This window comes from Calonectris borealis, chromosome 7 (assembly GCF_964195595.1).
Source record: "Calonectris borealis chromosome 7, bCalBor7.hap1.2, whole genome shotgun sequence".
NCBI lineage: Eukaryota > Metazoa > Chordata > Aves > Procellariiformes > Procellariidae > Calonectris > Calonectris borealis.
The window spans coordinates 16,860,079-16,876,179 of record NC_134318.1 but is presented as its reverse complement, the minus strand read 5'-3'; the positions used below and the strand labels follow the sequence as shown (position 1 = coordinate 16,876,179).

Here is a 16,101-nt window from a genome sequence, read left to right as displayed (position 1 = left end):
TGCACCTGCCTTCATGCTTTGGTTCACGCTGGATCTTCTCTTTGTTTTCCACAAAAGTAACCTTGCCCTCTGTAATCTGAAAAAGAAAAATCAGAGGAAAACCTTAAAAAAAAATTAAGAATATTAAAAAGGCAGAAAGCTATGAGAAACATGTTCCAGATAGAACTGCGTGTGACATTGCTAGAAGTGTCCTTGCAGGACCAGCTTTTCTCCTGTCCCAGGAACCACTCAAATCTACTCCACAGAGAGGGAAACCATTGGAATTCTAACAGCTTTTTCTTACGGTTTGTTTGGGGCTTTTTAGCCTATAATGGAACTATTAGAATTGCTTATCTTGTCCAACAAGTCTGTAAACTAGTTTCAGCTGTATAGTTGCATTTAAGAAGTCAGGATTTCAGCATCCCCTCTGTATTTAAGACGTGGGTTATGATAGTATGCCTCAATGCTCAGTTCTAATGCAATGAAGTAACTTGATGGAGAGTTACAGCACAAACAAATCAAGTCATTGAGGTCACCCCTGCTTGACACAGGTGGGTAGAAGGAGCCTTTTCTTCAACAGGGAAGTGCAAAATTAATATATGTTGGACCTTTACTCTAGGAAAGGGATACTGCTTTTCAGTGGTGTCATGGTGAGTAAAAATTGGCATTATGTGGTGCTAAACTGAAAATTTAAGCCTATGGGTAAGGTCCTGCTCTGCTTTTCATTCGTTAGCCTAAACCTATAAAAATTGTTCTGATTCAAGTATAATGTCTCTTTCTTAATGGGGAAATTTCATTGTAAGCGTTAGTGGAAGATGTCATGTGTGTAGCTGGCAAACGGCAACACTGGTGAAAACAAATAGTATCTAGCTCTTATTTAGGGCTTTTCATCAGCAGATCTCAATTCATTTCCCAAGGAGGGAAGGATTATTAAAGACTATTTCAAGTACAGAATTGAGTAGCTTTCAGTGAATTTTTCCTTATGTTGTTTCTGTGTGGAAGAGGATTTTGGTTTTGGGGTTTTTTTCCTTACTGCGAGATCTGTGACGTGTGTCCTACTGGTGCAGTATGTGTTCGGTATTGTGCGATTTGTTCACCAGCTTACGCACCTTTCCTGCCTTCTGGAAATCGTATGTTTGATAGTAGCAGAGCTCACATGTGCTATTGTAGAGGGGTTTGAACCAGCTTCTGTTTCCCCTGCAGGTGAAAGTGGTGTGCGGAAGGAGCAGTATACACTGAGAGATTTGGTGTCAGGCAATCACATCTCTGGAGGATTTAATGAAGCCTTCAAAAAGGCATCCTTTTCCCTTTTACTTCCAAGATTCGTAACCCAAACTGCTGGCTCTGTTCATGGAACATTTTTTACAAGAAGCCTTAAAATATGGCTTCCTATATTTACTTGGATTCTTCTCTTTAATTTGTATATGCAATAATTTTGACTCCTCCGACAACTAGATGATCAGCTGGCAAGGAAATGTTGTTCTGAAATGCAGCCTAGGTAAAGCTATCAAACTGGATGGTAGCATGGGCTATAGTCCATGTTTGTAGAGCAGAGGAAGAAAATCGAATTGCACAATGCCTGTCTACTTTTTCAAATTCTGCTATTGTTTTAAAAAACCGTGCCCCGCATGTCTGTCATCTCGTGTTAAAACAAGGCCTCTGACCAGGAGCCTTCATTGAATAAGAGTTACAGTAACGTGATCCAAAAGCTCACAGACTAGGAGCTCCTCAAAACCTGGCATAGGAGGAATTTTTTTTCCTTTATTTATCGTAGAATTAATATATGCAGCTTCTCAGGCACACGGGATGAGGGGAAAAAAAATAGATTGTGAACATTACTATTAATCCAGATGCTTGGAAATGAGCAGTCATGTTTTCTCAAATTATGCAACTGATTCAAAAATAATGATGTATTTTTAAAATTATGCCTTTGGGTTTGTGCCTTCCAGATAAAACGCTCAGCTCATTTTCATGTTTTTCTCAGCAATCCCAAGAATTATAAAACTGCTCTTTAAAAAGATACTGATAATTCCAAAATACACTCTTTTATTCTTGTTTCTGGAGTTTTCATTGAAACATCTAGCATCACCAGAACTGGAGAATTTAATAGCAATATTCATGTAAATTGTATTCCCTCTTTCCTGTGCCCTCCCTCTGCTCCTGCTAAAATGTTTGAATGCTTTGGCAGTGTAGCACAGTGAGGGATGACAGCGTGAATAATAGTATCAAGTAAGTTTACTAAATGCCACTAAAAACAGGACTACAGGTTGTTCAGGACAAAAGCAGAGATTAATGTAACAGTTTAAAAATAGCATTGCCAATGCAAATTTCAAAACAAACCCAGATTTTTCTCTCAAAATTGTGCCAGTCTCTTCAGGAGAGGTAGAATTCCACTCTGAAATTTCTACACGCTTCCTGTGCATGTGAAAACATTTCCGGTCATGGCAGTATCCCACAATTCAGTCAAGGAATAATCCTCCATTTTTCATCATCCCAAAGTTGATCACCCAAATTGCTCATGATGATACATCACGATGAACAGAAACCAAAACTCCTAGAAAGGATCAGTATAGTAAGTGTGCTTTGCTCTGTCACTGGTATTTTCTGAGACTGTTGTGTTTGCCTCCTAGCTGGCAGGCAAAGATTAAGATCTTGATTGTTGGAAGGCATGGCTGTGCTGGTATGTCCTGCCAATGGGGCACAAGCCCAAAGCAAAGACTTTGAACGTAAGACTGAAATTTCCCTCAATTTGGGCTCGGACAGTTTTGATTTCCAAGTAGAATCCATTACGGTTTGCAGGTGGGAGGGGTGATGTTATGGAGGGAGGAATTCAGGGGAGTTCTGGTATTTCAGCTACAGCTCGCCTCTAACTAATGAGTTCATATCAGAAAATTAGAAAATCTGCATAAGTATTAATAAGAACAAAGTAGGATTTTCTGTGTTCACTGTACAATTTAAGGTTTTGCTTCCAAATTATATGCTGTTCCTAGTTTCCAAACTTTGCATTAATGTGATGTAGAAAAGACTATGTCAGCCCTTGTGTATGTTATTTACCATGTTGCTTCATCTTCCCTTTCCAGCACTTACAGAACCCTGCAAACTTCCATAATGCAGCAACAGAGCTCCTGGACTGGTGCGGAGACCCCAGAGCCTTCCAGAGACCATTTGAGCAGAGCCTGATGGGTTGTTTGACGGTACGTCCACTCCCTCTGTGGCAGTGGTTCCTATCCTCTGTTTTATACTGTATGCAGTCTGTCGTGGCCAAGGGAACTTGATTTTCAGAACCTGCATTTTGTGGCATTTTTCGTCATTTTATCTTAAACACGTGAAGCCAGATGCTAACAACTGTTTATTTGACTCCTTTACTTAACAGGAAACAAAATGCAGTAACAAGAAGTTAAATCATAAAAGGGAAGAAAATTTATAGTTAGATTACTTACAAGAGTACAGGCTAGGTTACTTGATATGCACATACAATATTTATTTTCATGGTTTGAAATTGCTAAGTGAGCTATGTTCTTATGGAGTTTATGGACTTTTCAGGCATTTGCTCATTTTTGCTGGGATTGGAGGGCTACTTGTCTTCTATCCTAAGTATGCTGTAGTTCCAGCTAAACAATGTTTCTGACATGCCTGTTTGGCTTACTTTGTTACATATATTGACTGCAGGTCTAATCCTGACATACTAGTTTTATTGACTTCAGTGCTTTTCTTTCCATTCACTCTTTATTAAGACCACTGCAGTTCCTAAAGCAACTTCATTATAATGCATTGAAAATATATTTTATTGTGTACACAACACCATTTTTTGTTTTGAAAGTTTTCTTTCCCATGCACCCAACAGCAGGATTCAATACAAAATTGTTATGTGGAGTCAAGACTTCAGAGGAATTAAATTCTGAGTGGAGTAGGAGTGTTCAAAAGCTTCACTGCAATTTGCAGAACAAGTTGGTATAAATAAATAGTCACAAAGGAGATAGAAATTTTAAAATGGTTAATGAAGAGACCATCATTGTATTTGTTGGGGGGGCAGAAGTGCATGGATTATTTTCATGCACTGTGTAGCTGATGTTTATAAAACAGACACTAAGACTAAGATTTAGTTGCCAGAAATCCAAATGTTAAGGAATAGCTCCATCTTAATGTGCTCAAGTGTATAGCATCCCTCAGATTTCTATGTCAAAAAATTAGAATAAATCCAGTGATCTAAGGAGGTGCGTATCATTCTTCCAATCAGAAAAAAAATGAAAGAAAGTTAGACATGTTAGAGTTAGTAGAGTCCAACAATTCTGTTGGAAGTAAAAGTTATCTTCAATATATAACCTCAGTCATTTAAAAACTGTACGTAGGATCTGATGTGACCATAAACATATTTTATTCATACTTTTTTAAAACTTTGCTAGCGTTTTCACGTTAGCGTTTGGGAAAGGAGACGTTCAGCTCAAGTACACTTAGGCAGCTTGCGCACAGTATTTCTCTGCAGACCTCTGCTTAGAACATTGTAAATCTGACCTGCGATTTCCTTGCTGTTTAAATCTTTTCTTTCTACATAAGCAGACCTGCAGCCCTGCCCAGGGTCAAAATAAGGTCTGACTGCTAGTGATTCGCTGTCTTCACAGAGCATAGGGAAAGCGAGAAGGAAATGCTCCTTGAAAAGTAGTGAGTTAAAACACACAATACCTGGTTATCAAAGTTTCTTGAAATGAAAATACTGTCTGTCTTCTGACAAGAAAGAAAGAAAAAAAAATCCTCATTATCTAAGTACTGTTAAGATTTGAACAGCATGTATTGCTTTGCTTCATACTCCTCCCTGAAATCTGGACAGGGTGGCATGAAATCCCCCTTTCCCAAGCTTGTTACGGGAGCGCACTATCTGCAGTGTAGGACTGACTGGCAGCAGCATCTTTATCACATATTGTAATCTCATTATATTCCTAACAAGGGAAAAACAGAGGAACTTAACCAGTTGGCTTGTTTTGTGTTAGATAAATACACAGGGTTTGCAGAATGTATGTAAACTGAATTGAATATGTGTTTCTTGTTCCTAATTTTAAAATCCCTCTAAGGAAGGTATTCTCTAATTTCTCACTGTGTACATCCCTCTTCCTGCTTCCCATTAAACAGGCTTAACTACATGGTTATACCCCAAGAGGGTGATACATCCCGTTTCTTCCTAATACGTAGTAGTACAGTGGGCAAGGTCTCCTTTTTTTTTTTTTCTTTTAAAAATTCATTCTATCTGAGCTTGCTCATATATGACTTTTTTCTAAAATAATATTTTCTTCTTCAAAATTTAGCAAAGGTCAGTGTTGAGGTTTGTTGTCCTCCTACAGGAAAATGTGTTTATCTACCTTTATTTAACAAACATTTAATAGAACTTCAGTCTGTTTCCAGGGAAATTGTTCAGAAAGTTGCAAGTAAGTGAAAAGCAGCTGAAATACTGGAATATCATGAGTAAATTTAACATTAGCTTGCTTAGCTGCATGTTCTGTACTATCAGGAGCCAATTTTTCTTAATACTGACAAAGTTTATCAATGTTGTTCTTTGAGGATTATGCTAAAAGAAAAATGAAAAATGAAAAATGAAAAATCAGTATGGAAGTCTGTTCAACCACTAAAACAGGATTATTGTTTTATTTTGCCAGTCTTCAAAAAGATTTTCAGAAACAAATTCCCTTAAAACTTCCATATTTTTGGATATGCTTTTTAAAGCAAGTAGTCTTTACCATCATTGCAACATTTGAGCTGTGTGGATTCCTAAAGGCGAGTGCATTTAATCCAGAAATTCTACAAATACTAAAAATGCTTGCTTGCTTATAAGCTCCTCTGTAGTGAGCAGAAGGATTTTTTTTCTTTTATGACATTCTGTTCTGTTAGCTCTCTGACCGGGGGAAAAGATAGTATGCTAAACTGTTCTGGAACCATCAAGGGATATGAAATCATCATATCCTAACAACAAATAACACGGTATATACTAATCCAAATTGAAATATATTAATATGTCATGATTGCAGAAAGGCAAGCTCTCTCAGGAATGAACAAACCATCCATTCAAACTGCAAAGTTTAAATGCATCAGATGTAATGGCAGAGCATCAAACACGTCTGTTGTATTATGAATAGCCAATTTAATGGTACCTCTGCTGTAACAGATTCTTTGCATCATTTAAGTATTATCTATAATATTCTTGCAAAAATGAACCAATTAGATTTAATCCTATTAATAAAAAGGAAAAAAACTGCTCAAAATCTTGAAATTGTGCTTTAATTTTAAGAAGTGGTTCTTAGAAAGTAGTTCTGTTTGTCCTACACACCATCTTCATATCTGCACTCTCAGTAATATCTGGTTCATTTTATAACACCAGTATGTTTTTATTCCTGTTGCCGGTCTAACAGACCCTGAATGGATGCAGAAGAATGGTCTTAGAAATATTCTGCTTGGGCATCAGCAGGAAAGCTTACAGCTTCACTTACGGAATCACTGTTTTTGATAATAATACATAGAATAGACTGTTGCAGGAGGTTTTCTGTGCTTAAATTGTAATGCCACCACTTACGGAAATCTTGATGACTTGAAAATATCATGAGTTAGCTAGACAGAGCATGTTGAACGTCAGCATGTTTCTGGTGTTCATTTTTCCTCGATGATTTTTTTCTCTTTTAGAATAATAGATGTGCACAGTATACATACTGGCTATTAGCAATAGATAATCATTTTTACGTATCGGTAGTACTTGATATTACTGGAGTTAAATTTGCTCCTATGGGCTCCAGTGACATTGTATGCAGGGTAATACGAATGGTTTTCTTATCTCAAGAACAAACTCAGGATTTGGGTACAACTTCTGAAATTTTACCAGAGAGGTGTCTAATAAGGCCTGTAAACAGGCTTTGTTTAGCTAGTTAAATACTTTGGGTTTGTTGTATAGGATACTTTAAATGATTGCACTTTTAGAGGTGAATTAACTTCTGCTTGTGATAAAGAACTTAGGCTGATGCTGTCAAGGCCTATGAATAAAACTGGAGTAATTCTGTGCAGTGCAAACCATCAAAGAGAAAGGTACATGGGTAAACCTATGGCTTGTGCTATAAAAATTAATTATTTTTTTCATTAACTAAGCCCCAAAAGCTGTGCCCCTTCTGGCAAAAATGTGTGTGACTGCACGTGTGCCACCATTATGTTCAAACAGTTCTGGCAGACATAATTCTAGAGCTTACCCTTTCGTGCTCACCTATTACAGAAAATCACCAAAGTGAGTGGGTAATAGAAGTTTATAAAGAGAATGCATTTCAACAGATAAATAAAAAGTCAAGGAGGGACAACTAAGCTTTGAATCTGTTTTCTTCCTTGCAAGCTACAGCTACAGAAAGGTTCCCTTAAACAGCTTTGATGGAACTCGTGCAAACAAATTATCATCTTTCTCAGAGACAATAAACTCTTTTCTAACTTGCCAAGGAAAGCTAGGTGTTATTTTTCAACAGTAGTTATTTTCAAATCAAATAGAACTGTCTGTAAGCCGGAAATTTGAATTATAATTGAAATCATTGATTCTATAAATTATTGAAATTGCAATGGATACGGTGTTTCTTGGTATGTAACATTACTTCTTGCATAGTGTTAGGGGGAGCTGATTAAAATAACCTCCACTTTCCAGAAACCAGACATAGCTATGTTTTTATTATGATTGAAACAGTTTCTGATTCTAGTGTTCATAGTTTATAAAGCACTTTGGGATGAGATTATATTATGGTACGGCAAATAGTCTTGATAAATTTAAGAATATAATTCTCTAAAAATGAACTGTTATATGGCATTACCTTGCTGTCTTCTGAAAGAAACGGCTTCAGTTACTGCACAGCAGTTAAAAAAAAAACAACCCTAGTTTGGTTGGACTAGGTTGTCTCACACTCTTCTGCCTTTTCTCAGATCCACTCTAGTCTCATCCCACAGTATGCTCTTGCCAAGCAGTTTAACATTTAAATGATCTTACTGAGGGCATTCGCTATCTTTTATGTTGGCACTGCAGCAAAAATGGAAATGAGGGGACAGCTGAGAGCAAAATGGACAGATTTACGGACTTGTCTTCAGCAAAGGACGATAAAGGGACAGCTTTGTTCTCTTCAGCGTTACAAGGCGCTGAGTTCATCGTTCTTCGGGGCTCTTCAGTGTGCCTGAAAAGGAAATAAAAGGGCGAGAGAAGCACATCTGTGTGCTGTTATTCTGTAACTGTACCTAGAGGCTTAGTCTAAGAAATTAAAATCCAGTACCACAATGGTTTTGGACAGTAGGAAGAATTTAGGTAAGCAGGGTGTGCTTACCTGAGCTGGCTCTTGCCCAAAGCACTGAATGAACAGAGCTGCTCTAGTGAAAACTGGGGTCTCTGACCAGCGTGGTTAGGACCCGGGTCTCTCTTTCTATCCAAGAGATGGCACTTCCCACCCCAGTTTGTCCACAAAATGCTATGCTGAAATGGTCATCAAAAATGCCTTCCCCCCGCCGCCCCCCCCCCCCCCCCGTCTTTCATGTTCTAAATTTCCTCTCCAAATGTTGGGTCTACCTCAGTCATCAGATGTGGGAAACTCACCCATGTTTGTTTAAGAAATGTTTCTCTTTAAATTAAAGAAAAACAACACCCAAAGCTGTAGTCCTAGTTGTACTTTATCTGAAGATTATGGATTTAATTTAAATCTTTTGTGCTGCTTGTAGCACTTAGTAGATCTCTGTACTGCTGAAGGGAGTTGCTGAAGTAACAAGGATCTGTCTTAAACTGATGGAAGTATCTGCTATAGGTTCAGTTTTTAGTGATACTGATACATGGTACCATAATCTTTTGAATTGCATTTCTCTTTGGAAAATCCTGGAATTGAGACTGTTGAGATTTTTTAGGTCATTTTAAGAAAAATAAAAATAGCAAATAGCTGCTCTCAGTTTCATGATATAGAAATTTTTTTTAGCTCATCCAATATGTAATGAAAAATATAATTGATTTTTTTTTTTTTAAAAAAAAAAGGACAAGAATGGTATCTTTGAATAACAGCAAGTTTCCACAACAGGATGCCTCAGACAGCAAAAACACCAAAGTTGAGCTAACGCTAATGTGTTCACAAGGTAACTTCTGCTACATTGACTTCACGCCAGGCTGGGTTCATTCTGTTTAATGCAGAAAAGTATGTAATCAAAATCAACATGTGACATTCAAAAATCAGATTTCAAATCAGGTTAGGATCTGAATGTAAGTAATTACAGATGGAAGAGTTGATTCAGCGTATCTATACCCAGAAAATGGCAGGATGCAGCTGCCCATTAGAGCCCTAGAAATGTTGCATTTAGTCTTTGTGTCCAAGACTTCCCAAGCAAAAAGTTCACGTGGAAGAAATTCTGCTTCCATCATCCTCTCCCTGCATTTGCTAAGCACATGGGTTTATGTGTTTGCAGTGCATCGCAGCACTCCAGGGCTGTGTACGTGCTGTACCGTCAAGAGTACAGCCAGCAGGCACAGAACACTCTGCTTCAGAGCAGCTCACAATGCTACCAAGTAACTCAGTATTACTGGCTGTCATATGACCTCCTGGTGTCCTAAAGCCCTTTTTTTAACTTAATTTCGTTAGTCAAGACATGGGTTATCTTACAAATTTAAAATACTTGTTTGAGATGTGTTGCTGTCCAAATTAAAATGCTTTTGGAATTCCTATATCACTTGCTTCATATGATGGCTGTATGTTTCATCCGTATCACTGTTCAAAGAGTGCCAGGACTCAGGTGGCAACAGTATTGCAGTGACCCAGTGATCAGCTGGCTTGAGAAAAGCAAAATCCCTGTATCTTTCCCGTGGGAGAAAATTTCAGATGGAGAGGGTTGAGTATAGTGACCCTCTATTCTGTGTTTATGGTTGTTAGAGACACGCGGAGGAGAGGAAGAGGATGTAAAGGAGGAGATATCCTTATTCATCATGGTTTACTTCACTGTTGCAGCACGTGTCAAGGAAAGTAGTAGATGGCAGGGATACTGGTTTATTTTATTTTGAAAACATGGTCCTTGTCCACCTAATGGGGTGGGAAATATATTTTAAGAAAAGCCTGGTTTGGATACAAGGGCTCTATAGAGTCTCGTACATTTGCAGAACCTACTTAATGTCTGTTTTCAAGCATCAAAGACAAGAAACTAGTTAACGATATAGAACTTTATTCACCTGCTTTGATTGTCTGTATTGTTGAGGCAGCCCTGCAACTGGAGTGCAAGAGTCTCATCAGACCAGGGCTTCAGATCACAAGGATTTCTTCTTCCCTTTCCCCACTTGTTTTTTTTCCCCCGTTTGAGGCAGATCACTATTCATGTTGCAAAATTCCTCGATTTGCTTCCTGTTTATCTGATCTTTGTGCGTTACTGAGGGGGAAAAATTACCATCTACATTGCAGAATTCTAATTACAAAATTTCTGCTGTAGTCTTCAAACTGCATTCAGATAATTTCAAGTATGCACAAGTGGCTGAACACAGAGCTGTCTGAACTAGCAATCAGCTGGCATTTTTAGTTTTGAGCAGCCAGCAAATTGAATTGGTAAAATCCATTCTGATGCCAGCAGGGGGGGGTGCTCTTGACTGCTGCTAGTTAAGAGATTCATTGAAAGTGCAACATAATGGGAAGGGAGTTTTGTAATAAGCAGTCACATAGCTCTCTTGATTAACAGGCCTGTTAGGTTAAGAGGTACATTGTTCCAGTACTTCACGGTGTGATGGCAAGAAGGGCAGGGAGTGGAGCTTGCCATGGTGTAGCTTCTTAGCTTTGCAAAAAGAGAAAGGAAGAGGGGAAAAAAAAAGAAGGGGAGGGAGAAGGATTGCAGTTAAAATCAGCAAAGAGAAAAGAAGTTGGTAGCAGAATTTCTCTGCTTTTCATGTTATTAAAACCTAACTCTCACCATTTTCCCCTCACTGTCAACGACCCTGAGAGTTCAGGCATCTGGAACTCTGCAGAGCTGTGTCACAGGCAGTGAATGCAATGTCTCAGTTATGAATGCAATATTACTCAGATTAAAGATTTCAAAGGCTTGGGGTGATCAGATTTTCGTATTGATGGTTAATTTTACAATAACGTTTGTTTGCAAATAAGGTGTATATTCCTTTAAAGATACAGCTTGAAATAGTTGTCCACACCATATCTAAGTTAAAATAAAAGTTAGGTCTTACCAGCATATGTAGGAAATAGGTTAGCTTTTATAAGGTCTAACTGTCTAAACTGTTACTGTAAAATAACATAGAGAAATATTAAGTGTTGAACCTTGGGCTGGCCAAGCACCTCTCTCAGCTGTGATAAAGGGTAATCTTCTCACTTTATGATTGTGGTATCACTGGCAACTATGACTAGTTTTTGGTTTTTTTTAATGCACTACTTTTCAACTGACTTTTATGGCATGTACATGTAGGTCAACTAAGATACATGCTTACAGCGTTGCAGAATGGAGTCATGGTTGAACACATGGTGCCGCCTGGGTGTTGTCTGAATTTTTGCCAATGTGCTCAACTTGAATTAGCAGTTAGAGAAAGCCTGAGTATGTTTGCAAGTGGTCTTGTATCACTTAGCCATAACATTGAATGGATAATTGAAACTGTGTTGACTCGATTCTATCTGATCAGCACTGTTACCTGAGTAAGATCGAAATCAGAGGAGGTTTCAAACTTGGGAAAGTTCCTGGGACAGGGTTCAGACTGAGCTGGGTGGCTCCAGTTAGCAGCAGGTATCTGGAATCACTGAGATTTGGCTTGGGACGGACTTAAGGGAGCATGGCGTCTACTCTTCTTCCCGAAGCTGGGATGTCGTATAGATTTTCTGGTCTACTATAAATCCCCTTACCCCCCAAACTCCAGGAATTGATTTTTAAGCTCTTATCCTGTCCTCTTAAGTGTGTGCAGACTCTTCTGCATGTTATCATCTAGAAATTTTGCAATTTACTCTGTTTCATTGTCCAAGTCACAACTGAATACATAAAAATGACCTATATCCAGGACAGGTTATGATTTGATAGAGGACTATTAATTAATAATCTGAGTAAAATTTATACCACTGTCATCTGGGCTATGTTTCTCTGTTATGACAGTGACATACAGGGCAATGTCAAAAGGCATATTAGAGTTAAGATATGTTATATCCACTATCTTCCTTACACTTACAAGGCCAGTTAACTAGTCAAAGAAGAAAACTGTACTGTGCTGACGGATTCATGATGATGTTCTCTATTACTCACTTAATATTTGTTTAGTAATTTGTTTTGTTATCTGTCTGGGTACCTGTAATTTCTGAGATTCACCTTTTTACAGTCTTAAAACCAGAGATTTGATGTGCCTCCAAGGTGTCTGCCTTGAATGAATTGCTGAAGATAATCATTAGCAGTTGCAAGGTTTGCCCGAGCTAGTTCCTTTGAGGCACTCTAAGGTAAATTTCAGCAGGGTCTGCTGACTTGAATATATTAAACTTACTAAATGTCTTGTAGTTTGTTCTTTGTGTTTTCTGGGTCATATTCTATGATGCATTTGTCATCTTGTTTCTGAGAAATCTCAGTGCTTTTTTAAAAGGCCAGGAGGTCCCTAGCATATACGTTGACTGGAGGAAAGCCCTCCAAGTACTGAGTGTGCAATGTCTGCCTTCAGTTGTAGGCAACCTGAAACAGGGTCTTTGGAGGATAGATGATCTCTTCTGTTCGACTTTCATTTTGAAATAAAAGTAAGTCTTTCACTGTCACAATTGAAAGAAAAACTTTAAATACAGTTAATGCAAAAATTCATAAGTCTATGAGGAAAGAAACTGGAATTAAAAAGTGAACCACCCTATTTGTGTTGACCAAGGGGATTGCTGAGGAGTGGTGTGTACAAAAGCCAAGGGCCAGGGGAAAAGGGCCCAGAGAAGGCCCTCTTGAGCACGGTTAGACAAGTTTGTTTTACAGAGCCTCTTTCCACATTTAGCAGAGTGCATAGAAGAAAAATTTAGGCGGAAAATGACTCTTGGCAAAATGAAAATTTTATTAGAAAAGTCTGTTTTCTATTAAGTAGCTGAGGGTTTTGTTGTTGTTCTTTTGAGAGGAGGAAGGGTTTTTTTGTGCAGTTTGTCAGTGGAAGTACTTACTTTCAAATTTAGATATTTTTTTTTTTAAAAAGCTAAAATGAATTTGCAATTTGTCTTCCCTCACATTTTTCATGAAAAACTTGAGCAATAAGTAATAGTTTGACCGGCTGACTTCTCTAAGCTCAGATTCGCCTTCTTGTGTTTAGTCTTCTGCTTGCGGTGCTTGCTAAGGTATACCTTCACCCACTTTGAGGTAGGCTTTAGCAGGACGATGCCATGGCCATCGGGGTGCAGTCAGTGTCAGGGCTGTGTGCCCTGGCATCTGGAAGCTCTGCTTTTAGCCATGGTGAGGTACAGAGCAGCGCTTTCTCTGATGGAGGAAATTAAGAAAAGGAAACTGATGTCAAGTGAGAGTGTAACAGGTTAGGCCTCAGCCTGTCGTTAGGACTCAGACTGACCCAGACTTTGCAATCTGTTCAGTGAAGACATTGCAGTCATAGATTGGCTTTCATGGGCTCAGAGTTTTATGATTCTCTGTATTTCCTGAGTTACCTTGTAGAATTTTTTCCGTAATTAGCAAGATGTCAGTTGAGAGTAGTGATTTGGCCTCTGGCCAGCAGGGTCTTGGTTTTCGTAGCTTCATGACTTAAAATGAACCAAGCATATAAGCAGATAATGTGTTTCTTAAGTTACCATGTGCTCACTGACGAGCAGGTGTATCTGCCTTCGTTCCTGTCCAGTTTCAAAATAAATAGTTCAATGATAATGTGCTTTTCCAAAACAGAAAATGGGAGGCCCCTTTCTCCTTTATCTTACAGCCTGAGTAGCACTCTGAAATGCGTTCCTCTATGATGGTACAGTAGATGATGCCTCGTTTAAATAATGTTTACACATTAATGAGACATTGCCCTCAGGAGCCTTTAACAAGATGGTTTTTTTAGAGGAGCTTTCTGTCTACTTAGAATAGAATCATAGAATCATTAAGGTTGGAAAAGACCTCTAAGATCATCGAGTCCAACCATTAACCCAACACCACCAAGCCTACTAAACCATGTCCCTAAGCGCCTCATCTACACGTCTTTTAAATACCTCCAGGGATGGTGACTAAGCCACTTCCCTGGGCAGCCTGTTCCAAGGCCTGGCCACTCTTTCAGTAAAGAAATTTCTCCTAATGTCCAATCTAAACCTCCCTTGGCGCAACCTGAGGCCATTTCCTCTCATCCTATCACTAGTTGCTTGGGAGAAGAGACCAACACCCACCTCGCTACAACCTCCTTTCAGGTAGTTGTAGAGCGCAATGAGGTCTCCCCTCAGCCTCCTCTTCTCCAGACTAAACCGTCCCAGTTCCCTCAGCCGCTCCTCATACTTTCTAGTGATCCCTTCCCTAACGTCTACCTGTCAGTGGCTGAACTATGGCGATACTGGAAGTAGGAAAGGGGAACAGTTAGATTTCCAACTGTGTGTCTTCCAGATCTCATAGCAGCCCACCAGTCTTCACTCCTATTGATAACTTAGCATGAAATATGAGATATCTTGTTGTTCTGCTGTTGTTCTTTTGCCTGTGTTTTTTTATTTTATCTTATTTCTGCAAGTTTGGACCCAGAGTCTTAGCCAGGATATTAACAACAATCAGACTTTTAAGTGTAAAGGATTAAAGGTTGGAAATGTTTTTTGAATTGCATTCTTTCTCGCAAATTATTTTTTCTTTCCTATCTAAAACTTACAATTGTAAAGAGAAACAGGAGATAAAACAGTATGTGTGTTCTAGGGTTATGTATTACGGTACTGATTATCCCAAATTCTCATTTCGTTTCCCTGAAGGTCTCTCTGGCTCAATTTTGAGACTGGGAGGGTTAAAGAAAATCTAGGGAGGGCACACTCCCACCTGATAAATTAATGTGAATCTGTAATTTCTGAATTAATAGAAACAACAGAAGCAACAAAAATCTACCCAGGAACTTTATCCATGCTAATTCTTTCCTAAGAAAGAAATTTGGTTCTTAATTGTTAATTAGGAAAAGTGGATATTGGAAAAAGTTCAGCATAATAAGATTCATGTCTTAGTGTTGAGAAGATAGGGCAGAATAGTGCATTTATTTACTATTTGTAGGTTATCACATATGTTGGTTCTTCGCTCTGTTCTATACTGTTGCTTTTTGGGCGGAACCGGTCCTGGACATAGATAATTGCAGTGTCATTAATTTAGAAAGAAGCTTTCAGGTGGAGATAGAGGTGGGAAAAGGATATTTTCTTGCATTGTAAGCTATTTAGGATAGGGACTTTCTTTTGGCTCACACAAGGAAATGGTGTTTTGTGTCTTGTGGAGTTCCTTGACCATTGTTTCAATGCAAAGCAGTAATGGCAATGTTAAGAATAATCTGTTTTATCTATGCCTCTGAGTCTGAAGTCATCCTGTGCCACTAGAAGGCAATATAAAAGCTCTGCTGTGTATAACTTCAGCATAGTTTGCCAGAATGACCGCAGTATTGTGTTTATACTATGCAGATTTTCATGCGGATACATTCTTGGCTGATAGCTGAGTTGCTGGCCTGGAGAAACAGTTGACTGCTTTTCATCTTTAACACCAGACTTTCATTTCCCTAATTTTGCTAGTCCTTCTAGATGAGTTCCCATTTCCAGGAGAAGTCAAAAAAAAAAATAAAAAATCTTCTTTCCCTCTTTAATGTGTTTGGCAAATACTTCTTGCACAGGCCTATTTATTCTAAAACTGTAATAAATGTGCTTCCCAATACGGTATTGTTGAAATGCAGCAACTGTGACACTGATCACAGCATGGGAGAACACTGCTCATCAGTGTGGAGGAGGGCATTTTAACCTGAAGGACCTGGGCACCGCTCTTGAGAACAGGGCCAGGAACTGCTTGTGACACAGAGGTAGAGACTTAGGGACTTCTCATCCTGAAGTCTCAGGTACAGTAAAATGTATTCTATACAATCTTTGCATACATTTCTCTTGCATTATTTCTTCTGGAAAAGCTTTGTCTCTCCAACTTTCATGGAACTACTATGCCTTTCTTCTGGCGAGTGGTGAAATAACCAGATCACCAGAA

At 38.7% G+C, this 16,101-nt stretch overlaps 1 protein-coding gene across 1 annotated transcript in view; it reads left to right on the top strand.

Annotated features, from left to right (window-relative positions):
- The window catches only part of ZMIZ1 (zinc finger MIZ-type containing 1), a 312,000-nt gene that overhangs the window by 164,070 nt on the left and 131,829 nt on the right, over positions 1-16,101 (top strand). The window contains exon 4 of the mRNA XM_075154379.1: positions 3,060-3,173. Coding sequence (XP_075010480.1) covers positions 3,060-3,173 — 114 coding nt within the window. The remainder of the gene's footprint in view (positions 1-3,059; positions 3,174-16,101) is intronic.